General features: G+C 39.9%; 1 protein-coding gene across 2 annotated transcripts in view; it reads right to left on the bottom strand.

Annotated features, from left to right (window-relative positions):
- Nucleotides 1–24116, bottom strand: part of golt1a (golgi transport 1A) — a 49085-nt gene extending 24969 nt beyond the window's left edge. Inside the window, exons 1-5 of one of the 2 annotated variants that reach the window (XM_062415889.1) lie at nucleotides 23983–24116; nucleotides 22391–22482; nucleotides 17574–17752; nucleotides 15850–15913; nucleotides 15691–15724 (exon numbers count right to left, since the gene is read on the bottom strand). In XM_062415889.1, the coding sequence (XP_062271873.1) occupies nucleotides 15695–15724; nucleotides 15850–15913; nucleotides 17574–17752; nucleotides 22391–22482; nucleotides 23983–24007 (390 nt within the window). In that variant the 5' untranslated portion in view covers nucleotides 24008–24116 and the 3' untranslated portion in view covers nucleotides 15691–15694. Of the gene's footprint in view, nucleotides 1–14372; nucleotides 15725–15849; nucleotides 15914–17573; nucleotides 17753–22390; nucleotides 22483–23982 lie in introns of those variants that run through there. The other variant, XM_062415888.1, reaches the window with a different exon arrangement.
- Between the last annotated feature and the right edge of the window lie 2985 nt (nucleotides 24117–27101).

Raw genomic sequence — 27101 nt, 5'->3', positions numbered from 1 at the left:
CAAAAACTTCAGCTTGATCCATCCCAAAGCCAGGAAAAGCTGCTTGGACAGTTTTGATTAGCTGCTGTTTATCGGTGGCATTATCCTGCTGTAGCTCAGTAGCAACAATCAGTCCAATAACATTTGAGCCAATGATAGGTTGAGCAAGACTGTTACCTTTAATGATCAGGGAGGGAACAATGACCTCTGCTGTGGGGACTCCATCTGAAGCTAATTTAAATGTCACCTCTATCCATCCTGTGTATGGCATGTCTCCCCCATTTGCTGCGATGAGGTTTAAAGTTTCATCAGCTTAAAGAAGTTCAGAAATGTCCCTCAATGTTACATGTGGTAAGTGCTCTGTTTTCCATTGTTCACTCATTACAGTCACTTGTGAGCCAGAGTCCCACAGAGCTCTAACCTGCTGGCCTTGAATATAGCAGTCAATTAGATATTTCTTTCCAACTAGCGGAGCAACTTTGACTTGTTTTCTCTTCTGTGGTGTGGTTCGGACTGTATTGCATGAGATTGTGGAACATTTATTCCTGTGGACTTCCCACTGTTCTTGTTGACATGCCTTAGAACAGTGTAATACACCTTTACATAATGCACATCGTCTCAGCCTCACATTTCTTCCATGTGCACCACAGTGTGCACAAATTTGGGGCACTGTTGATGAGACAGTCACTCCCTGCCCCGCTGGTGTAACCCTTGCCCGTTTAAACCACTCCCTCTGAATTAACCTGATCTTCCCATCCTGCAACCGACTGAGAAGTGTTCACTACTGCCACACTTGAAGCAGTGAATGCAGTCTTCAGTATTTGTCTGCTGGCAAGCATAACATCTCCCTCTACGGTGTGGTGCAGATGTGGGAGGGGCATGTTGGTTGCCAAACCTTTGGTTGAGTGGAGGATAGCCGTGTTGTGCAGCGGGGACAGGAGCAGCCCAGTGTCTCTGTGGTGGGTGATAGTGGACTGGTGCTGGCTGATGTGGAGTGCAGTCTGGTGCAGCTGATGGATCTGGGTGCTGCCTGGGTAAGTAAGAGGGCTGCTGCATAGACTCTTTAATGGAAGCCACTTCAGCCTTAAGTTCATTCAAGAGGGACATGTTAGCTTTCATCTCCTGCAGTCTGTGAGAATATCAGTTTGATTCTTACCGTGACTTGACTGGCTTGTTTTCTCCTTCTTTTCAGCTGGAGTGTGGTCAGACTGAGCAGAGTGAACGGCTACAGGTCGCTGTGGTGTTGTCATTTTTTTCTTGTCTTGCCTCTCACTTTCGTAGGCACATGCAGTATTCAGTTTCTCAAACAGGAGTTCATCAGAAACACTAGCTTGCTCTAGATATGGCTGGAGGTCCCTTTTGATATTATCGTTCTGCAAGCCAGTCATAACTGAGTGAAGGAACATAATCTGCACTAGCACTGGGTCATACCTTAAGCCTGACTCTGACTCTTGTGAGGCAAACAGAATCTTCTGCCTTAGATCCAGAGCACGGATGAGGAAGTTTTGAGGAGTCTCTTTTGTGCCCTGGACTTCAGATGACAGCTGCTTATATAACTCTGTCGCACTCTTTTCTTGGTAATGACAAAGAAGTATCCTTCTCAATGTTGGTAGCGTGAGGTCACTTTTCCCCTCTAAGTAACTGCGCAACTGCATTCCTGGAACAATGGCTCTTATAACAGCATCAACAATTTCAGTCTCTGGGAAGCCTTTGAGGAGGCCATGCTCAATCTGCCGGGCTAAGCTGGAAAGTGTGAGGCGGTCTTTTTGTCCTGGTTCTCCAATTTGTCCAGATATTTTAAATTCTTTGTGCCAGGGGATAGGGGTTTGACCTAGACCTGTACCTGAGGCTGATGTTCTATGAAGGAGTGTGGCGACCTGAGCCTTATGTTCATTTCCTCCATTAATACTTCCTATAGGGGGCAGTGGCTGTAACTGAGGGGGCCTGCTTTCTGGTGGTGTGTTGCCCTGTGTCTTGTCCTCTCTATTTTGCTCTTTATTTAGTGGTGCTTGAGGCTCAGTGACGTGCTGAGTCGTAACTACCTCCTCACAGATCTCACTTATTTCGTCTTTGAAGGACAGGAGCTCTGCCATTCCCATATCCTCAAGTTGCTGTAACTCCTCCCTCTGCAGGTGGTTACTTATCATTGTGATTAATGATGCTCTATTTTTTCCTGCCACATGTTCAAAGTCTGTTCCAGCAATAGCGAGAGAGTCGCATAGTTGTTTTAGCTTGTCTGCTGGCAGTTTACACAAAAGTCCAATTATTTCCAACTGCAATGTCTCTGTCTCAGTTGACTCCATTGTCACTGTGGCAACAACTCAGTGTACTGTAGCAATAGTAGTTTGTGTGCTAAACCTTGGCAATAGCACTCCTGGTGCCTTAAGTTCACCTCAGATTGCTTGTGCTCTGTGTTGTAGACACTTGAACTGCCACTGTGTAAGTCACTGGATGCTGCCTGCCTGGGTAAGTTGAACGGGACTGAATGAGAGCCGGGGATGTCTGTTGCTGGCAGAAGTCAAACCTCGTCTCACCCGATCCCAGCGGTGCCTCCAAAATGTTGCGCCCTGAAAACAGGGAGAAATAATCACAAAGAGTGATAACGATGTTTCCTCAATAAGAGCATTTACTGGTATATTTCTACATATACACAATTTACAAACAACTTGAAATACTTTTTACCAAAGTGTACATATGTATTCACATGTGACAGAAACACTCGATGCAGTTGTTGGTTGAACGTTGCACACAAGCAGGGACATCTTCCACACACACGCACGCACGTGCTCAGCAAAATACTCTTAACTGAACTCAAAATATTCCATAAACATTCTCTTAACACACAAAACATATTATAACATTCTCACAGCCACTTTAACAGCGTGAACCGCTGACAACATACCTGAAAACAGGGAGAAATAATCACAAAGAGTGATAACGATGTTTCCTCAATAAGAGCATTTACTCGTATGAGGAAACTACCGCGATTTCTCCTGGGTACTGTGGGCGGAGACCAAAACAATCGATCCCAGACTCGCAGATCAAGATTACCATGTAGATCACTGATAACACTATTATATATTTTACTTTTTAACAATAAAGAATGGAATACTCAATGAATGAATTAAACATTTTTTAACATTTAACCATGTTTTTTCCATAATATCAGTTTGACTATTTTAATAATCTTTTAACACCGTCACAGATAGAATTTACTATTACACCCTGTTACACATGTGTGTGTGTGTGTGTGTGTGTGTGTGTGTGTGTGTGTGTGTGTGTGTGTGTGTGTGTGTTTGTGTGTGTGCGTGCATGTGTGTGTGTGTGTGTGTGTGAGTGGGCGTGTTTAGGCGTGTGGGGATTCAAGATGGCGGATCCCACAAGGAGATCATGTCACACGAGAAAAAGGGGGAGTGGATACGGTGGCCGCCAGGAACTTCTAACATCAGTGCCTGACCAGAAAAGCAGAAGTTGTTATAGCTGCAAAGGGGTGACCAACTCCATATTAATGCCTATTGACTGAATGAATGGGATGTCATTGAAGGTCCTGTAAGTGCAATGGCCATGTGTCCCAAAACATTTGCCAATATAGTGTATAATAAGCAGACACAGCATAATGTTGAGAAAGGCCCCTTTATAACACTGGATTTTTACTTTATTAGTGTATTAAAAATGTTAATGTAATATGGAATGAGGTTTTTTCTAATCTGGAACAGAGCCCAGAAGTAAATCAGCACTCTACGTAGCCGAACACATAATCAATTTCTTACACATCATATGGGTCCTAAAAAAATATGGAGTTGGATCCCCATCAATTATAACATGTATAAATTGTTAGCCGTTGTACAGCCAGTGCAGATAGCTGTAGTGACATTAATGGAGGACTCAACAGCTGTACAGTGGCTGTTGTTAAATGTGTTCATACTGGAAAGTTGACTAAATAAAGTATACTCATTGTGCTTGGTGTGCATAATAGAAAGCTTTTTTGGATGGTGTTATCTCACACTGTGATTCACAAAGGAAATTGAGGAGCTGTTCACAGTAAAGTAATAGTGGATGTTTGTGTTTACGCATATACAGTGATTGTATTGATTAGGTCTGTAATAATCAATATAGAAGTCATCAGACCACTAAAACATGAGGCTAAAATATTTTCTGTGTAAACAAGCTGTGAGTGAAAATGTTTTAAGTTATTAATTTTTGTCTTGTTTGTTTGCAGATCAGGTCATACTCAAAGCTCTGAGAGATTTAAGCCATGTATCAATACTACCATCAACAACATTGTCTGGGAATGTACCTGCTGATAAAGTCCAGTCAGCTGATAGAAAGTTTCCCAGGACAAGATGGTGGATCCCAAAGGTTGTCCTCCCACAGACTGTCAAGAAACATCAAGACGTGTCCTCATACAACTTCAACTCCTTTGGTCTCCGTTACGGAAAATGAATTATGTCTGTTGTTATTCTATGTCAGATCTGATATTTTCACTGAGTGTATTTTAGTTTAATTTGTACATTCAGAGCAGAGAAAGAAAATAACTGTCACTGTTAAAGGCTCAATAATAATGTTATTAAACGATTATAAAAGAATGTTTTTTCTCTTCAGGGAACAAGGTGGAGAGACAATAATAAAAAAATAAATAAATGAATAACATGTGCCTCAGGTTTCCAGCAGGTCATTGCTTAGCAGATGCAGTGGCATTGCAGCATTGAGATAGTGGGAAACATGGAATCCGATCCAAGTGAAAGTGTTAGAAGTCAAACTATTGTCATCCTCACAAAAGAGGGGTTTTCTCAGTGTCAAATCATGACTAAAGGTTTCTAAAGGGGTAGTAGAGAGAGAGAGAGAGAGAGAGAGAGAGAGAGAGAGAATGACATTATGGGAATATTGAAATCTGGGGGTATTTTGCCTACTCTAGACCTGCACCAATTGACTGCACCTTGACAAAGGGGAAGTATCACTATATTCTTCAGAGACATGTTTATAGCAGGTCTCGCTGCCACAGTGAGCTCCCTCAGCACACAGCACAGACATGACTATCTGATCACAGACAACATCTTCTTATTTACACCCCAGGCACATAGGCAATACGTTATAATGAGCCGCCAGGAAAACCATTTCCTGGCAGCTTTTTGGTATCAACAACTGGGTAATTTCCTCTCCTGTCTGAGTGCCTGTGAGAAGTGTGGATGTCTGAACTGCATCAGGACATACCAACTGACCATCAGTTTTTTATCACTTGGTCGAAGGCAAAGTGTAGAGAGACAAGACTGCTTGAGTCTACCATGGAGTGCAACATGGGAACCAGCAGTGCCGTCACCCTCCCACTAAATTTCACTTATATAGCACTTTTCTAGTCTTTATGACTACTCAAAGCACTTTTACACTACATGTCTCATTCACACACATTTATACCAGGGCCATCTTAACCTAATGTTAGGCCCTGGGGCTGAGAGGTTTTGTAGGCCCCCCCATCCCCCCAATTTACAAAGTCTCATTATTTAAAAAAAAGTGTAATATCTAGGTAATCTACATCACAAAATGCATTAGTTTATTTCGGGACATACAAAAGTGAGTTTTCCCTCCATGAGCCAGAAAACACCATCATATTGTTATTAACATATCACTGAGCCCACTTGAGCATAAAACACACAAGGCACTTTTTATAACAACCACACAAAGCAACTTATAGTGATAATTCAATTAAATTTTCATTTATATAATGCCAAATCAATTCAATTATGAAAAACATCACCATCACCAACCAATCACCTGTCTTCACAAACATTGATTATAACAGCATAAGCAAAGAACAACAGCACCAGATCAAATTAGGAGCCTCTTCTCTGGCCTCAGCGGGCCCTGTGAACCAATCACATGCACCTGCACACAGACTGTGGGGCGGCTGTGGCTCAGGAGGTAGAGCGGTCTTCCTCCAATTGGAAGATTCCAATGTCCACATGTCGATGTGTCCTAGGGCAAGACACTTAACCCCAAATTGCTACCGTTGCTGCGCCATCAGTGTATGAATGTGTGTGAATGGGTGAATGAGTTGTAATGTAAAGCGAGTTGTCGTAAAGACTAGAAAGGCACTGTATAAGTACAGTCCATTTTTCATTCCATTTACTCCATTCAGCACTATGGATAGCGACATGGCTATACATATACTGCATATTTATAATATATAATATATATAAGGGTCCTCTGACTCGTCTCCCCCTGCCTTGTTTGCTGCCTGGTCATCTCTCTGGTGCTCGTGTGCTTCCCCCCTCCTCCTCAGCACCGCAGGTAGTCCCCTGCTTGCTATCAGGACGCTTTGCTCTCACACGCGCTCCATTGATAGTCACACAAACACACACACACACGCGGCAGACACTCTCTAGTGCACGCTCTTGCTCGCTCCAGGTTCCGGAAGATTGTGTCTCATTTGTGTCCATCAGGGAGCCTATCAATATGCGGGAAACTCCTGGAACTTCCGGGAGAGTCGGGATGTCTGCTCTTCAGTAGCAGCTGGTTTAAAGAATCCTGTAAGCTTTGGCATATTCCTAAGTAACTCTGTCTTACAAACCATTTTTTTTTGTGGGCACTGCTCTCAAACTTCTTCCCCGACATCTCTCTCTCAAACTGTCCCTCCACCATAGAGGGACACACCCCAAAACTAGCTATACACATTCTGATAGGTTAGCCCACGGGCCATAGGCCATAGAGCCCACGTCGGTCACTTGTAATTTGGATCAATCAGCAGCCACAATAAAGTGATTGACAGAAAACCTGACAAGTTACAAAACAATGTTACTTTTCAGCTCATTCATGACCCCAAAATGATAGGCCCCTGAACTTGGTAGGCCCCTGGGCTTCAGCCCAGGTAAGCCCGTGCATTAAAGCGGCCTTGATTCATACACTGATGGCCTGGGCTACCACACAGGGTACCAACCTGCTCATCAGGAGGAAACTAACCATTCATACACCGTTGGCGCAGCAACAGGAGCAATTTGGGGTTAAGTATCTTGCCCAAGGACACATCGACATGTGGACTGGAGGGCCGGGAATTGAACCGCAATCTTCCCATCGGTGGACGACCACTCTACCTCTTGAACCACAGCCACCACAGTAGCCTATTAAACCCAGGCCAATCCATGCCCAAAATCAAGGGGTGCATCAGACGTGAGCTAACTGTAGCCTTAACACTATACTCTTTGCCCTTATATCTAATATATATATATATATATATATATATATATATATATATATATATATATATATATATATATATATATATATCCACTGGCTGTCTGGATATCTGTGAACATCCCAATGCATACACCTAACATCCTTAATGCCACCACCAAACCCCAGGCTGAACCAGGTTCTAGTGGATTAAAGAGTGCGTGTAGCCTAAATCCACCATCACCTGATGTGATTCAGCCCTTGAAAACCCTTGAATGCTGTACATCCCTCCTAGGGAAGGGTTTCAGTGGGCCAGCAACGCAAATAACCTGGCTGGCCTCCATGAGGGGGCACTCACTGTGGAGGTTTCTGGGCTGCCCACACCAACAACACTCCTTCCACTATGAGCCCCTTGTGGGCGGAAAGCAGTGTCTGTAGAAGCTGGAATCAGAAAGATTACAGAGTCCTCTCTGAGTTCTAAGTTGGTGTGTTGTGCCAGAGAGTGAGCAGGGGTATTTTCTGTGGTGCATAGGAGTTGATCCTCCGCAAGGGAGATGGTGGCTGCCAGGTCCATGGGGCACCCTCTCCACCCAATCCTCCAGAAACTGTTGACCTGTATGACCTGCTTCAGCATCTGCCCCCTGGCAGTGGACTCCTACAGCTCCAGTTGCCTGATCAGCGGCTGGACAAAGACAAAGGGATGGTCGGCAGGGTGGTTTTGGTGGTCCAAAAATGGTGATGGTGATCGACATGGGTTGAGGGTGGCTCTCTTGAGGTCCTGGAAACCCCACTTAGAGGAGGCTGGGTGGCCAACCACCGTGGCTTGGATTTTCCCTGCCTCAAATGTCTCCAGGAAGGTCTGGGAGTCATTTGTTTCCAACATTTTATGTGGAGAGTGAGGGAGGTAGAAGAGATGGTGATGCAGTCCCCGACCGAGTTTGCATCAGCTGGATCTGCTTCCCTGTCTGAGTGTGGAGCACCTCAAATGCTGTTTGTTTATGGTGCATCGCAGTGATTTCCCACAGCATATGTGCCAATGCCTGGCTGAAGCTGCTGCGGATCTATCATAATATGCGTTGAGGTCTTTTGGGGTGCCAGTATAGCAGGTCTTGCTGCTACTGTGAGTTCCCTCAGCACACAACACTCTGATCACAGACAATGTCCTGCTTAAGTGATGGATCATCATTTTACAATAGGGTGTCTGGAGAAAAAGTACCCAATACTCAGAGTATATGATAGAGATGCAGCAACCTGCGGCCATAAATTGTTGATTAGGACACTCCCAGATCATATGCATATACATTCCTAAGCACTGCTTGTCGCAGAATGAACATATTAAAGTGGGAGTAATTTGTAATTGATAAGTAATACAGACAGGGGACAAATGAAAGGAAAATCAACATAATGTGTCTTAGTATGGTGTTGGGCCCCCCACATGCTAACAGAACAGCTTTAATGCACCTTTGCATTGATTCCACAAGTCTCTGAACTGTATTAGAGGGATTAACACCATTTTTCTAAAAGATATTCCCTTGTCGTGGAAATTGTCTGAAAACACTTACCACAAATATGAAATAATACACAAACACTGCTGGGTTGAACATTAAACAATTATTATTGTACAATAAGGAGACAGCATTCATACAAAATGACATCAGCTCATCTCAACGAGTAAAGAGTATGCCTAAACTATTATAGTTTCTAAGAGAACAAAGAAATCATCTGTGATTGGTCAAACATATCAGTCTATATGATTTTACCCAATAGAAGATGACCACGGAGCAGAACATACATGTATGTGTACATACTACACTGGACATACAACCCCAAAACAAGAAAATCCCATCGTAAATACTTTCTTGACACCTTGCAATGCATCCTCTGCACTTGATATCTTGATCCTGTAACCTCATAAACAAGAGCTCTAGGAGTCAACTTTGCAATTTTATCATGTGCATCATCCAGACACAAAGAGACAAAAGCTTTAATGTTTCTACATGCTTTCGCAGTGTTGTCTTTATTATCTGCTTCTTTCTCCCACAACTTCAAACTTTCAAGCTGCTTAGACCACTTACCATTAATCTTCTTACAAGCACAAACTTTAGCTTTCTTCATTTTAACCCGTCTTGTTTCTCAAAGTTCGGCGTGAGGCATGATGAAAAGTCCCACTTTTAGAAAACCCCAAATTCTTACCACTCTTCTGTAAAAACTGTATGGCTGTACTGCCATATTTTTCATACATAACCTTAGCTGGGCCCTTGAGATTTTTCTGATGACTGTATTAGCACCCATGGTAAACCTGTCACAATTAAATCTATATAAAATCCTTAATTCATCATTTTCTTTCATTTAATAATAGTCCGACTATATCAATAAACTAATTATTGTAAATAAAACAACCTCCTATATTCTTTTATATATTATTTCCTCAATAATAACAATTCTGCAGTATCCCCAAACTGATTGTTCTTGCAACACATTTTTTTCAATAATAGAAAGAAAGAATATCTAAATCAATAGTAATAATAAATAATCAATAATGATTAAAAAGAAAATAAGTGCAAAATAAAGTCAGAATAAAAATAAAGAAGTCTAAATACATTTAACTATTATACATAAGAACAATGAACTACTTAAAAAGCTATTTACACACACACAAACACACATACACAGTCACAGTCTATTGCACATATGAAGCTTAGCGAAAGTTCAGACAGGAAGACCACCTTGTACCACTTTGTATGCTCACATCATAGTTTTATTTCTCATTCTTTAGTCATCCTGATCCTTCTTACAGCTCATACTGATCTCTGTCAAAGCTCATTTTCCTTGCTGTTATTTCTGGAGCATCAATTGATACATCAGCTGTTCACATCACCTGTTCAAGTCTAACCAATAGCACAGTGACACACCTTCATTGTCAGCCTATCATATTGCAGCTGTCTATTTAAATGTTCTTCCTCTCTGCTCAGGTGCTCTCTTGATGCTGTTTTGCGCAACCCACCACCTCCCCATCACCACCCAGTCTTCATATTCCTCAAAGCAACACTTCAACTTCATCAGCCCGATCAGTTTCAGCCTTAAGATGACTTGTTGTTATCTGGCCCGAGATGATTGATCGAAGTCATCAGCCACCACCACCAGTGTCTGGACTCCATGGGGGGATCTATCATGCTGATGCTCAGGACTTACGTCCTTCGATTCAGAAATTCTCCCTGCAGAGTCCAAGCGCCAAAGACTATGACAATACCTAATCATTAATATCATCTGTATAATAAACATTTTACTTTATCTCTGGTCTCTCCTGATTGAAATTGCACTTATGCCTATGTAACCTGAGGTAGGTGTTGAATACAGTACTGTATCAAAGGTGCTGAGTAGAGGTGCTGGGGGTGGGTGGTTAACTGTTCAGGAGCCTGATGGCCCAGGGACAGAAAGTGTTTTTGAGCCGGTTTGTGCGGCTCTTCAGGACCCTGTATCTTCTGCCAGAGGGCAGAAGTTTGAAGAGGCCTTGGCCGGGGTGAGATGGGTCAGACAGGATCTTCCTTGCCCTGTTTAGCCCCCGAGAGTCTGCAATGTCCTCCAGGGACGGCAGAGGGCTTGATGACCCCCTGCAGGGCTTTTCTGTCCTTGGCTGTGCAGCCAGCATACCACACCGTGATGCAGTACACCGTCACGCTTTCTATCGTAGAGCGATAGAAGGTCTGCAGCAGCTTTGCCTCCAGGTGGCATTTTTTCAGAAGTCTTGGTGTGCCATGTTAAGTCGTCAGCTACATGCACACCTGAAAGAAGAGACTCTCTCCTCACAGACACTGTCTATCTGGAGTGGGACGGGGTCCACTCTCTTCCTCCTCCAGTCCATCACCATCTCCTTGGTTTTGCTAGTGTTCAGCAACAGGTTGTTTGCTGAACACCAGGCTACGAGACTCTGGACCTCCTCCCTGTATGCTGTTTCGTCGCCGTTTAGGTGGATTTTTAGCGAAAATCAAAATATTGTACGCGTACAAAGAGATATAATGCAATGTGTCATGTATAATGACTGGCTCAATGAGTTCTGACTGACGAATTGCTTGAGCAAGAGGCTCCAGAGAGAGAGAATAAAAGTGGAGATGGTGGGCAACCTTGACGCGAAGATCTTGAAACTGAGAACCTGGATGAGCAGATGTTGCCTGTTATGACTACTGCAGATGGATTGACATATAATAACTTAATCATTGAAATTAAAAACTTCACTGAATCCCATATGATGAAGTACAGACCATAGATAGCGCCACTCTAGCCGGTCAAAAGCCTTCTCAGCGTCTAGTGAGAGGATAGCACTTTGATCTTTAGAACCCGAGGCTGAATCTATGACATGAAGCAGACGACAAACAGTATTGGATGCTAGTCTTGATTTAATGAACCCAGTTTGATCATGATGGACCAAATGAAGCATGTAATGTTCCAACTGGGTTGGTTGCTAACACCTTAGCATAAAGTTTGATTTCACAATTTAACAGACTTAAAGGCCTATAAGAAGAGCAGTCAATTGGAGATTTGTCCTTTTTCAGCAAAAGAGAAATAATGGTTACATTTGAACTAGTAGAAAAAGAACCTGAGCTGATGGAAAAATTGAGCATATTGAGCAGCAAAAAGCCATGTTGAGGCCGAAAGTGTCATACAATTCTGGTGGTAATCCATCCAGGCCTGGAGATCTCCCTTTATTCATTGATGTAATCACTTTTCTCAACTCTTCTAGAGTAATGGGTGATCATCTACTGATGCACTGTTCATCTTGATAAATTAATTGAGTAATAATTGTTTAATCTTCAACCCAGCAGTGTGTATTCTTTCATAATTGTGGTAAGTGTTTTCAGACAATTTCCATGACATTCCCGTTAATGACTTATTATTGTCATTATTTTTATTAAAGTGAGCAGGGGTGGGCACAATAATTATCATTCCTTCTACAAATTACATTGCATTAATTTGGTCGACTTAAATTGCCCAACCACAAACTTCCATACAATCACTTTCAGTTCAGTTCATTCAGTCAACACAGGTATTATATTATCCTCACCAGTGGAACATTTTTCAATGCCAATACTTGTTTCAGTATCAATACAACTTTTGTTACAATGCCAAATGTTATATTCAATGCCAAAAGTTGTTATTGCAATGCCAAATTCTTTTTACAATGCCAAAGATTCTGTTAAAGATTCTGCCAAATATTAAAGTCAGCATCCTGGCTCCATTATTTAGCTCCATACAGTTAGATTTAATGCAGTCCCTGAAATGACTTAAAACCCTCTGTGAGCATCTGAAAGATTATTGTATCATTGTATGTTGCACCTGCATACGTGCTGTGTGCTATGAATAGACCAAAGTGGTTTGTGTAGAAATTAGAATAAAAGAGCATAAAACTGTGTTATTTGACTTGTATGGGTAGAACATGTACAATGCCTACATCGCCAGAATGATAAATTAAAATTGTATGGATATGTTTACCAATATAAGATGGGAGCTTTTATGCTACAGATTTCAGTTGATTGTTTTTTTCAGAATCTATAACAAGCCACCATGTGCTGTACCCTTCTGTTCACCCCAGAACCTGAGTGTTAATGTCTTTGCAGCATTTGAAAGCTACGCAGCACTTCAGACAGGCATATCTTCAATGCTGAGATTGGCATTGACTCTGTTAGACAGATATTCAATTTTAGTAGCTAACTTAGGCAGCATGAAGCTTATATTTATATTTATACAGCACAGCAAAGATTAGCTCGCTTGAAATGCTTGAAATTTACGAGTAAAATTTGAACACATAACACATAATTTCATCACCCCCCAAAAAACATAGGAGGTTAGACTTGATCTTATTTGTAGTTTCCCACATCTACCACCAGATGTTACTAAAGAGCCTTATTTTTTTTATCACAGCTCCTTTCAGGGTGGGTTAAAGAACTGAAGAATGTAGCCTTTATGTCATAAACAACAAAACAGGTTATAACAGTCTCAATCTAATCCAAGTCACAGTTGGCACCTCATGAAAAAGTAATGGGCCAAGAATTGTGTTACTTAAGGACTTGAGTTCAATTATTTAAGATGTTTGCAGCTCCCAAAATCATCATAATGACTGAGTTAACCTCGCATGATTAAAAAAAGTATTACCTGGAGTTCAGTTTTTCAGGGTCTGCTGATGAGTTTCAGGTTTTTGGATTTACAAACACCAAGCATAGCAGCTTAATTGTAGCACTACTTCTGCCTGTGACTCTTTTCCGCTGATCTGGGACTGAAAGAATCAAAGAGCTCTCCTGATTAACTCAACAATCTCCCATCACACAGTTAATGTTGCAATGTGAAGACGGATTAACAATTGGTTTGATCATTTTAATCTAAGAATGTGGATGTAAAATCACTTTTTTGCCTCATACACCGTGTGTCTTATGGAATGTGTGTTGTTATCTTAAGGTAGAAGGCGTGGGAGATCCTATTAAGGTGTTGAGAAATTATTTTACGAAGGAATGTTCTTGTTTTGGGGCTGCATGAATGTAAGATGTGCATATGCATATATGTTCCGCTCGATGGTCATCTTCTATTGGGTAAAATCATATAGGTTGATATGGTTGACCAATCACAGATGATTTCTTTGTTCTTTTAGAAACTCTAATTGTTTAGGCATACTCTTTGCTCGTTGAAATGAGCTGATGCGATTCTGTATGTATGCTGTCTTCTTATTGTACAATAATAATTGTTTAATCTTCAACCCAGCAGTGTGTATTTTTCATAATTGTGGTAAGTGTTTTCAGACAATTTCCATGACATTCCCGTTAATGACTTATTATTGTTATTATTTTTATTAAAGTGAGCAGGGGTGGGCACAATAATTATCATTCCTTCTACAAATTACATTGCATTAATTTGGTCGACTTAAATTGCCCAACCACAAACTTCCATACAATCACATTCAGTTCAGTTCATTCAGTCAACACAGGTATTATATTATCCTCACCCACCCACTTTATACATACCCCTAAACCTTCACATACAAACACATACCCACATGCACATCTGTCACAGACACACACAGTTAGATACACACACATGCAAACAAAAGCAGACACTTAAATGCAGACATGCATGCGCGCGCACACACACACACACACACACACACACACACACACACACACACACACACACACACACACAAAGACAGAACTAAAATAAGACAATACAAATATAAGTTTTATTTTATTTTTTAATTCTGTGACTCCACTCACTTTACAAAAATTCATACATGAGACTCCATACTTGTTGAAAATTATTATCTGTTATTGTTTTCTAATCATTTGTAATATAATGAATGTTATCTATGTTGTATTTATTAAATTAAGTACCTGTGTAAAACACTTAACTGCTTGTGTGTATGCTCCATAAATAAAGTCACTTTTAACTTTTAACTTTTGATGTCAGACTTATTTACCTTTTCGAATACACTAAGTTTACAGTTTGTACTTGCTTTATTTTCCTTTGCTATCCAGTCTTTGTTGCTGTTAATTTTGGACCCTAAAGTAAAAGAAGAACATTTGCAAACATTCATAAATAATACTGCTACAAAGGAATGTGTAAACTACATTTTTATTTATTTTATTTTATTTAACCAGAAAAGCCTTCTTTTTCAACATTGCATATGTGTCCAAACTAAATTGGACACATATCTAAAATATGTTATCCTAAAAACTCAGTTAATAGCATATATCAGCTAATACAATTTAAGTCTGTACACTTCAAGTAAATTGCATAGAATATATCCATCAGTTGTCCCATATTTCACTGTTACTAATCAGAGATACAGTATTCTAACATATGATTGTGTACTGCTCTATTCTATTCTTGCTCTATGGATTGTTGGAGCTTACATCAATTGTATCAGTGTGAACAAAACTACAGAACTGTCTAAAATTTGGAATAGTGGCAGAAAGAAGACAATTTCTCAACAACTGGCAGTCTCCATTCTCACCTTCCTTTGACGGATGATTATTGTAGATGTCTTATCATTTAAAATGAAAAAGGATTCATCTTTTGAAAAGGAAAACATATTGAGCCTTTGTCTGTTAATAATGTTTAACATGTTTGACTGGATCTGATTTGTTTCATCAACTCTAGCAGTATAGTTGTGCGCCCCCCCCCCCATTATAACTTTTATAATAGAGATCTCAATTTCCAGAGAATGTCAAGGTAATTTAGGGGGAAATGGACATGTAGAATATTTGATGCAGCCATAGAAACCAAAATGTAACCATAAAATAACTCAAATGAAGATCTGAAATAATCTAACATGGAATAAGCGTGTGTGGTGAATGGTTTAATTTTCATTCAAAAATGTTTTAAATATCAATATTAAAAGGTTTAAAAATACCCTATCCAAAAATAGCTTTTAACCAGCTTACAATTTGACTGCTTGTTTACAGTATTCATCGTTACCTCACAGCCCACAATCCAGTACACTGTATATTTTAATATCTAACATTAACAAGCAGTCACTCATCAGTTTTCTGGTATTACAATCTTCTGCTCAGACCATGGAGGAGCTGCTGGAGAAATACTGGGAAAAAACAAAACAGTAGTTGTATTATCCCTGTCTTGACAATCCCTGAGGAATTCGTAAATGAATGTCTTTTAAAGCATATTAAGTGTTAATCTACTAAACTGAGAACAAAACATACTTACTCCACTGAGGAAAGGGATATTCACAGCTGACAGTACAAAACCCAAGGCCATGGGGAAGAAGGACCTACACAGAGAAACATGACACTGTGATAACATGTAAAAAACAGCAGATACCTAAAAATATTAACAATGTGTCACTAAACTCAAAACCCTCACTGCATCACAGTCCTCTTTGGCGAACTGAGTGGTCTCAGGTATCATCATGGTAAATGGTAAATGGAATGTACTTATAAACCAATTTTCTAGTCGTTACGACCACTCAAAGCGCTTTTACATTACATGTCTCATTCACCCATTCACACACATTCATACACTGATGACAAGAGCTACCACACAGGGTGCCAACCTGCTCATTAGGAGGAGATTAACATACACATTCATACACCGTTGGCACAGCAACGGGAGCAATTTGGGGTTAAGTATCTTGCCCAAGGACACATCGACATGTAGACTGGAGGAGCTGGGAATCAAACTGCCAATTGGTGGACGACCGCTTTACCTCCTGAACCACAGCCGCCCCATGTCAGGTGTCAATACTATCCTTGATCATGTGATAAAGTGTGTCTATATACTGTCTCTGTTCAGGGAGGTCTTGGTAATGAGTTACACTCACACACTGATGAAGACAAAACCTACGTACATCATGAACAGCCCAATGATCGAATTAGCTTTACAAAATCACCACAAACAGTAACAAGCTTAATGCTTTAAAAATGGAGTAACAAGTTGTAAACGAGTCATACTGTGAGGACATTTTCTCAAACGATCTCAGACTAAACAAAGGTGTGGCTCCATTGGAGTTGATGCATCTTTTTAGTGATATAAATGCTGTTGTACTGTTCCCATGGAAGAGGATAGATAAGCACATTAATCTTGCATATGGATTGGTTAACATTTATTAGACTTTGACTTCTCAAAAATGCAGAGAGCAAACACCATCTACTCCAAATGGCTGGAGGTGTGGCCCCCACATTCACCCCCAGCTAATCTGAATGCAGCAGTTTAGCTGGAGACATAAGATAGTGTATAAAGGTCTATGAAGTGGAGTTTTATCCTGAAGAAAAGGGAAGAACCAGCCATAGGTTGCTAGCTTAGCACATATATATTATATTTCTTTAGCTGAATATAATATATACAGAGTCTTAAACAGATCGTTGGCTCTAAAATGTCCCAAAGCAACACACCACTCACTAAGAGAAGATTGTGTCCAAAGAATGTACTTCAGCCATCCCTGACACAAATTTTCATCCTCTGGAAGGCTTTGAAGACCAGCAACACTTCCAGTTTCCTGCTTTGCTTATCATCCGGTTACTTACTTATGCACTGATATATTTTATTCCTCTTTGTTGTATATCTCCATTGCTTCTGAAATTAAAAACTCTTAATTATATACTATTATATGTGTATGCACATTGTATTTAATGTTGTTTTTCGCTCATTAGGTTTTATCATCAATGCTAATCTTTTGCATCCAATTTGAGAAGTGCCAGAGTGCAGTACCAGTATGCATGGCTGTTCACTTTGCAACATACTACATCCAACTGCTCAGTTATAACTCAGTGTTTTGCCTGTTTATGTGGGAGATGGAGGACTACCATGGCTCATTAAACCTCTTGATGACCTCTATTCTAGTATTTCTGGGAAAAGTTCTGTATCATGTTTATTGGGAAAACATTCATATGAAGCATTTTTTCCTGTTTTAGAAACACCCTTAGTGAGCTTACCTGAATAAAAGCACAAAGCCGTAACTCTCCACCAGCATACCAATTATTGGCCAGCGGAACAGCACCAGGGATACACCTCCCAGGAAGAAAAAAGAACCTCGAAACTTGTGTCTTTGGAAGAAGAAGTGGGCTGTCCTCCTGAAGCCAATGATGAATGTTAAACCAGCCAAAAATAGGATCTACAGGGAAGGGGTTCAGAACACATAACATGAGGAAATTAGAAACATATTCACTATCACTTCTGCTATTTCTTTGCGTTTGTTATGTAGCAGCTATTTATGTTGATGTATTCAACTTTCTTGTGGGAAGATGTCCCTATCTCTTGAATCGAAGCTTGTGAAGCGCAGTTTCAGGAGCGGGAACACACCCCAATTACACCCCTTACGGCTCCTATATAAACAAACCTAACCCACTTCCCCCTCTTTTGCCCTCGTATTCAAGTTTCACGTGCAGGCAGTCTCAGTCAAGCTTTCATGGTCATCCCAGAAACAGATCATACTTCCCGCATAATTGCATAAACAAATGCTACGACTATTACTCCAAGAGCCAACTCACAACGGATCACGAACTGCAGATTAACCCGTCCGATTTGACTGGAGATTGGTGTGAAACCGGTTCTCCTCTCGTCACCCAGCAGCAGATCTCAGCCAAGCGTCCCGGCAGAGCCGCTGCGTTCAGCGGTGCACATACCGGCCTCCTGGGCTATTCAACTCACGCTCCCCTGATGTGACACTCCCAGTAGATCTGCGGCTTCCTTTCCTCCACCAGTGAGGTTAAAAAAAACAAGGGAAGCAACGGGCATAGCCGCTGGAGCAGCAGCTTCAACTCTCCCCTCCTCAGCTGCCTCAACAGTCCAGGTAACTCTCCACCACACCGAACTGCCACCCGCCTCCAATGATTCCTGCTTAGGATGCATTCCCTATCAACCTCAGCCACATTGAACTAAAACTATTCGACTACACTGATCCCTGCAGCTCATTTCTCCCGGGCAGTGACACCGGGATGTCACTGCCCCCAAGAGCCACTCCCGCAACTTGAGCAGACAGAACCATGCAAGCCAATTTTGGGGGTTCCATGGTGGATGATCATTCTCCGCCAAATGGCCAGCTCAGACAACCCCCTTTCACACGTTTAACATAACCTGCCTGTCGTTCTATCCCGTCACTACGACCATTTCATTATCAAAGCCCCTTTCACATGTTCAACGTAACCTAAATGTCGTCCTATCTCGTCACTTCGACCATTTTTGGGGGTTCCTTGCTGCCCGGGCGCTGCAGTGGATCTTTCATACGGCCTCCCCATACCGCATCAAGAGCACAAACGATTCATTCAAATCGTTTTAATGAATTTGTCAAACGTATCACGATGGTGCTGTGGTACTTGCTCGTGAATCACATGTTCACAGTTGAGTGGCTGGACAAAATACCTACAGTTTGAGCGATTCCTCAGAACACCTAGGCTGTGTTCGAAACCACATACTACATACTACATACTTCTATACTACATATTTCTATACTACACACTACACACTAAACGACCAGATAGTAAGCAGACCGTTTACACTGTAGTAAACTACACGATAACCCATAATGCATTTCGTCCCTACCCGAGCTGAAATCAGCAGGCTGAAGCGGATTTTCATTTTAGCTCTAACTCTATAAATATACCACTTTATCGACATTTCTAACCTTTTTAGGCGAGAAGGTAGCCCTTTAGATCCACAATGTGACGCTAATTTGTCCAAATAACACCTGTTTAAAGTTTTGTTCTTGCGAATTTGGAGTTAGCCGTAGCAAGTAACGCACTTCCAGTCATTTTCACAAAATAAAACACCCGTTACCTTTTATTATTAAGTTTTTGGTTGTGGGACAGCAGTTTGCACCAATTTCAATAGAAGTTTTAGTTATACCCATTGTGAAATAAAGAATGATGAATACCATCTACTTTTGTCAGTTTCAACTTGCAAACATAATTCAGTTTTTTAAAATAAAGGTGGAAGGGTGCTGTAAGGGAGCTGGAAAGCATCCCCTCACTAAGGTAAAGAAAACACATGCATTCATATTGAGTAATACAGGAAGTTCTTTTGTTGTTTGTTGGGCTTTTATTTTTGGAACCCCCACTAATGACTCTCTTTGAGGTCTTTTTCCGGGGGCATGTTTTCATGCAGTGCACAAGTGAGGATGCAGCCACAGGACTTCAGCAGATGTCAATTACCTTATTAAACTAAACCAAGTAGTCAAGGAAGACAGAAGGGACTGTGGGTAGAGGGTTTTTTGTTGGCTTTTGTTTGGTATTTAATCGGCTTAAACTTAATGCGCATTAGACAACAGTGATTTGTATTTTGGGTATGTAAATATCTGTAGGCTTAAATTGTAAATATGTGTTCTAAATTGGTTAGATGCCCTTCACTCCGTAATGGTGCTGGTAGAGACCGAAGGTGTGAAAACAGTGTTGTGTCAGAGACAGTGGGTCTGCATATACAAACATTTGTGAAAGAATGGGTTGTTCTGAAGAGTTCAGTCAATTCAAGAATGGTACTGTCACAGGATACTCCCTTTGCAATAAGTCAGTTCATGAAAATCCCCCCTGCTAGATATTCCACAGTCAACTGTAAGTGGTGTCACTGCAAATTGGAAGCATTTAGGAGCAACAGCAACTTAGCCATGAAGTGGCATCCCACATAAAGTCATAGACCAGGGTCAATGAGTGTTGAGATGCACAGTGCATAAAAGTCACCGTGAGAGAGAGAGATTTCCAAACTTCCTCTGGCATTAACACAAAAATGTCAGGATCCTAGTGTTTTTCCTTGTTTTCCCTTCCCTTTTGTGGGCATGTGTCTTGTCTTGTTTTCCCTGTCTTGTGTGTGTTTGCCTGGAGCTTGGCGGAGCTGGAGTTAACCACTTACCTGCACACCTGCACACCATCAGCCATTTTCAATCAAGCCACCTGCCAACAATCAGCCACTTCCACTCTCCCCTGGATATAAGCCCGGTTCAGTTCACCACTCATCGCCAGATTGTCAGCTGACCTCCGTGGTAGTTTGATGTACATTGGCGCTGTAGTTTTGACTTGCTACTTATTTTTACAATGCTAATCCTGACTGCGTTCTCTGTTTTCAGTTCCTGCTTTTGCCTGCTTCCCCCCCCGGACTCAAACGGCCACCTCTGCCCCGCTCCAGCTTAGCCAATCCACAATCATTAAAGATTTTTGTTTTTGCAACTATTTCTTGGGTCCTTTTTCTCTGCACCGTGGGTCCAGCTCTCGTTAACCATGACAGAAAACTGTGGTCTGGCAGCTTCATAGAATGGCTTTCCATTGCCAAGCAACTCTATGCACGCCTTACATCACTGAGCACAATGCCAAGCCTCAAGTGGAGTGGTGTAAAGCACACTACCACTGGACTCTGGAGCAGTGGAAACGTGTTCTCTATAGAATCACAATTCTCTATCTGGCAGTCTGATGGACGAGTCTGGGTTTGGCAGATGGCAGGAGAATGTTGGCTGACTGCATTGTGCCAACTGTAAGGTTTGGTGGAGGAGGGATAATGGTATGGGGTTATTTTTCAGGGGTTGGGCCAGGCGCCTTCGTTCCAGTGAAGGGAAGTGTTAATGCTTCAGCCTACCAAGACATTTTCCCACAGAAAAACTCCAAAATCTTGTAGAAGGCCTTCCCAGAAGAGTAGAAGCTGTTCAAGCTGCAAAGGGGGAACCAACTCCTTATTAATGCCTATGGATTTAGAATAGGATGTCATCAAAGCTCCTGTAGGAGTAATGACCAGGTGTTCCATTAGTTTTGTTCATATAGTGTATTCCTTTTATACGGTCATCTGCTCCACTCACAGTGCACTTGTTCACTGCTCCACTCTGATGACATTATGGTGTTTGATAAAGAGGGAAAGAAAGTAATGTACAATCTCAGCTGCTGCTATACCCCAATTCACTTCTCCACCTTGCTAATGACTAACAAGAGCTTTCAAAGACAGTCAGCTCCATTGGACCCTCCACTCACATACAGCAGCTTTGCTTTATATAGACCACTGCTGTCCAGACACACATACTTTCAGTTTTGACTCTACAAAAGATTCAGTTTGATGTGGTCAAGTATGGCTGGAAAATATTATATTTAAAAACATATTGTGATTTGTAAGCTGCTGTTTGTTTGTGATTAATGCAAAAATAACCCAGAGCAAAAGTAAACTAAATAGTTGGAATGTTGTAATTGCAGTTTAAGAGTGCTGTAAGGTTTTCATCACATGTACTATGTGTATTGCTATTTGCTGTTCATTACTGAATAAACAGTTTAATTGTATTGTTGTGTGATTTGTGATAAAAATGTATTGAATGCATGGGGAAATGATTACATTTCTTTGGGAACATTTATCAAAAGAAAATTATAGTGAGTAATATAATGTAATGCAACTAAGTAACTGAAAATGTCAAACAGAAAAACAATAAAATCTAGTTATTTATTAACAGGAAATACCACAAATATGTAAGATTTTGTATTTTGATGACAGTGATATTTTTGATTATGAAACAATTTAATTGATGTAATGAGTTTAAATAAATATAACTAATGACTTCAATAGAATAAAGTAAAGTGTACACAATATCTTTGTGAATGTTAAGTACATTTTACTATTTAACTTGATACTGGCAAGTGAGTTATACTTAACGTTACAACAGTCATTTTAAATAAAAGGCATTAGTGCAAATTGTTTCAAGGATTTTAAGTTAATCTTATAAGTTTTTTTTTTTCAGTGCGTTGTGATGTTGACACTGAGCAGATGTGTGTGTGAGGTGTGACCATTTACTCACGTTTCCAAAGGCCAGCAATACAGAGTCAAAGTAAAGCAGCACACCAAAGAGCAGGAAGAATAAACCAAATCCCATCAGACCAATACCAATCTCTGGAAGACAAATGTACAGAAGGGAATTAGTCAGTTCATTTAGTCAGTACAAAAAGTTCAAATAAAATGTCACAATGATTTGCATTAAGGGATAGATACAAAGAGAATGCAATTGGTCCTTATAGCTCAGTTTTACAAATGTACTAAATGTATCTCTAAGAGTTAAGGGTTAGAGCATGTTCCAAACTGTAATCTACAGTTTAGATCTATCTCCAGTGTTCCAGTTCACATGTTGCACAGGCTCAAATACAACAGGAGAGTGCATAAGCAGCAGCTAAAGCAACATGTTTGCATGGCCTAAAACTAATAAGCACTATAGTTGATGTCCTTCCATGAATTTTGGAAGTTGGGTAAATTGTGATAGAAATCCCTATTCTCTACAAAAACTGAGTGATACGTAATCCCACCCCATTTAGATTGGTTCATTAAACCAGAAATAATCAATTATATATTTAATTAATGCACACATATTTAAAAAGACCTCTACAGATTTTTATAGATTAGTTCTGAAAACCCATATTAGGTACAGTGCTGTAGAGAAATATATAAGTTTTCCTCATGCATATTACAGCATATTAAGGTATAATGTCAGGTGCAATGAATGATGGATAATCTTGATCATGACGCTGTGATGAATGATGTTAAGCAGCCATGTCTTGTTACCTTTGGAGGCTTGCTATTGGCTGATTTGGTGTTTGAGAGGGGAATTGTGGGTAGACACGATCACAGTCCCAGTTCTACATTTATACAAAGCTTTTAATCTCACTTTCTGATTTATTAGTCAGAGATTAGACACATTGTTAAGAGATATTATATCATATTATATAATATTTTATTATTTATATCAGCACAGCTCATTCATTCTCACAGGAGTCATTTTTAAGTCAAAATGTCCTAGATGTGATTCTGTGATGTTTATTGGCCTGAATAAAATGAGTACCTTTTACCTCAATAATCAGCTTTCCATATACTATACTCTCTTGGTATATATGTAGTCTTTTACCAGAGGTGGAAACTAACGAATTACATTTACTCGCGTTACTGTAATTGAGTAGTTTTTTTGTGTACTTGTACTTTTTAAAGTAGTTTTAAAAATCTGTACTTTTACTTTTACTTAAGTATGTTTTGTGTGAAGTATTGTACTTCACTACATTTTAAATCACATCCGTTACTGAGTAAACCCCCCCCATGTTAAAAAAGTAACTAAGTAACCTTACTTTGAGTACATTTTTAACAAGCTAATTTTTACTTTTACTTCAGTATATTCTTAGACCAATACTTTTACTTGTACTCAAGTAAAATTTCATCAAAGTAGTGGTACTTTTACTTGAGTAGAATATTTCAGTACTCTTTCCACCTCTGTCTTTTACCTTGAGGTACAAAGCTTCCACAAGCTGATGTTTGTATTGTGAAATCAGGTGTGCTGTAAGCTGTTAGTGACTTATAGTAACACAGCTTCAGTCTAATACTTTAGAAGAAAGGAATTGTGAGAACACTTACTTTGGAACTCTGCGATGGCCACCATGGTGATCCCTTTTATCTTCCCTCTTTCTGTACTCACTAACTTTGCTGTCCTATGACTAGTAATGCTTTCCTTTTCTCTCTGTGACCTTTGTGCGTGATGTTGTCAGTTTGTGAGGTGAACATTAACTAGCAGATAGTAACAGAGCAGGAGCACACTGAGCACACTGGGGATTCTTGGGTTAACTGAGTTTAAAGGCAGCCATTCAAATCAATCAATCAATCTTTATTTATATAATGCCAAAAGTCATCTCAAGACTAAATACATTGAATTTATTCATCACGTATCTTCAGAGTACATAGTTAAGTACCCAGAGGTGGATTTATGCTATTCCATGATTAACAATTGTTGACAGTAACACTCCAAGAAATGTACTATAGCATGCAGCAGCAAAGGAAGGCAGGAAGGAGAAGACTGCTAGCTAAAAAAAACATTCATGTAAGAAAATAACATTATTATTTTCCCTGTTCTCCAAGGAAAATACTAATGTTATTTTCTTACATACTTGTGTCCTTCTTTCCTTCCTTCATTAAGTCTTTCCTTGTGTTCTCATTTCTTCTACCTCCTGAGCCCGGTCGTCCTCCAATTGGAAGATTGGGGGTTCGATTCCCGGATCCTCCAGTCCACATGTCGATGTGTCCTTGGGCAAGAAACTTAACCCCAAATTGCTCCTGTTGCTGCGCCAACGGTGTGTGAAAAGCTATCTATAAGTACAGTCCATTTACCATTTACCATGTTGGAATTATGCCATGAGGAATTGAGCCCTCAGCTCTGCAGCACCACTCTTACGGAACAGGCTTCCTAACCATGTGAGGACAGCACAGACCTTAGACTCTTTTTGAAAATGGTCTAGAAACATTTCTATTCATAAAGGCTTTTCCATTCTAACTCTTACTACTATTTTCTTTATGCAGTGTGTTCTATGTTATTAACACTGTATCACTTTTGCTATAAGTGAAAAGTGCAGTATAAATTAAATGTATTATTATATTTTCCTTTTTTCTGTTTCTTTCTGTTTTTCTTTCATTCCATATTTCAGACCCTCTCTTCTTCAGCTGATCTGAGTATGAAAAAACACAACTAGAGAACCCTAAGTCTAACTGTAAAGCAACAGTGAAAGTAAAGACTTCTTATCTTCACAATTTGTATGTTCACTCTAGATAATTGAACACATATTACTGCTTAATAAATGGAAGACTTGCCATTGTCATGAATGCTTCTCTATTGTAGTATTGAATGATTTGGGAACTTATAACAAATAAGCAAGACAAGAATCAGATATCAAAGTGCTTAATAAAAGCTTTAAAAGGCACATATCATGCATATTTCCATGTTGTTATATTTATATTCTGGCTCTCAACTGGAATATCTTTTCATGATTTACAGTTCATTAAACTCCTTATTTATCTTATCCTCAGTTCAGCCTCATGGAGGCTAGGAAAACAAACCAAAACAAAAAGTTGTGACATTTCATTTTTTCATTACATCTGAACATGTTTAAGGCGTTCCGATCCAATCCGATCAACATGAGTTGGACAACATGAACATCCATTGAACCACCTTCAGAACGGACGGTCATTTGTGGAATTTGATTAAGCTTGTTTGGTTTGTTCGTGACAAATAAGGAAGTATACACAGAATTTTGTTCTGAGCTTATCTCTACATGATGGCTTGTTTGTAGTTTCTCCTTCAGTTAATAAAAGCATATATATGGGGACACAGCAAGGGTTCACACAGCTGAAGCCAACAAAGTCTGCAACCTGGATGTTAATATTAAAATGAAGCATGGTATTAAGAAGTCAGCCATGTGTTTTTAGGATACTTTGCATATCTTCATATTCATACCAAGACAACTTGTTACCAGTAATTTGCTGCTTTGCATACTATGCTATGGATGGACATAGTTTAAGTTTAAAAACAACAACAAAACAAAACAATCTGAGCAGGAAAAGATTCTGTCAATTCAGGGTTAGTTGGTCAGGGTCAGTAGTCGGTATGTTCCTTTCTTTGGGAGGCATCTCAGTGCTATATGATTATTTTGTCTTAAAAAATGACAGTAAAGCTGATTTGGATTCTGAGGACAAGAAGTTATACAATAATTATATGTGAATTGTATCGTGTTAAAATGACTGGAGCAAATGTCAATCTGGTAATATCTCTCTTCTCTTCTCTTTTTCTTTATTTGTTTAAGACGGACAGTGTACATTAATGATTTATATATATAGTAAATGCACCCAATTGTAGCTAAAAGGCTAGTTTCCATTGGCAGTCCCCCTGCCAAAAAGAGCAAGGCCATGCACATAATCAAATTTATCATCATCCTATTAATCACATAAAATAATTCATCATCAATACAATATACAATGTCCTCAATACAATGTATGTAATAGATGTTATTTCTAAAGCTAGAATTTCAATATGCATATATACAGTGCATGTGTGAACAATCGTTTAACAACAGATTTTTAAACTAAACTGACTGTACTGAATCACTATTGTCACTACAGTCCCATCAGTAATAATGAACTCATACCCACCCAGATACTGTTATAGCTGAGATCTGGGGACACAGTGATGTCACTCAGAAGAATTCCAGTGAGTCAAGAAATGTGCAGTTTCCAAACTTATTCGGAGGGGAAAATAAACATCAATGGCAAAATTATCACGGAAAACCAACAAAGGTCTTTCTTCAGTCATTGGTAAGCAGTTTGTCAACAGATTAACTTAACTTTCTCACAAATCACACACATTATTTCTATGTGAAGAGTGTGCTCCTCATCCTTAAAAAGTGTTGTTTAACAAAACATATTTTCTTGTTTCCCTTAAGTCATATCCAGTCACGCAGTTTGTTTTTCCAGCTTTTAAAATGTTATTCAATGTGCTTTAATTCCAGTACAACAGAGATGAATTGCATTTGCAGAGCTCATAGTATTTAAAAATTACTTTATCAACAAATTCATGCTGAATTTAAATATATCAGCATATTTCTCAAGTAGAGTTCAAGAGGAGTAAGGTTCAATGTTAGACAAAAGTGTGTCAGGATTCCTTGTATGTGTTTTATAAATGTTGATTTTACTTGTTACTTATTTAGATTCTT

The sequence above is a fragment of the Scomber scombrus genome, chromosome 3, assembly GCF_963691925.1.
Source record: "Scomber scombrus chromosome 3, fScoSco1.1, whole genome shotgun sequence".
Lineage (NCBI taxonomy): Eukaryota > Metazoa > Chordata > Actinopteri > Scombriformes > Scombridae > Scomber > Scomber scombrus.
This window is presented reverse-complemented; position numbering and strand designations above follow the sequence as displayed.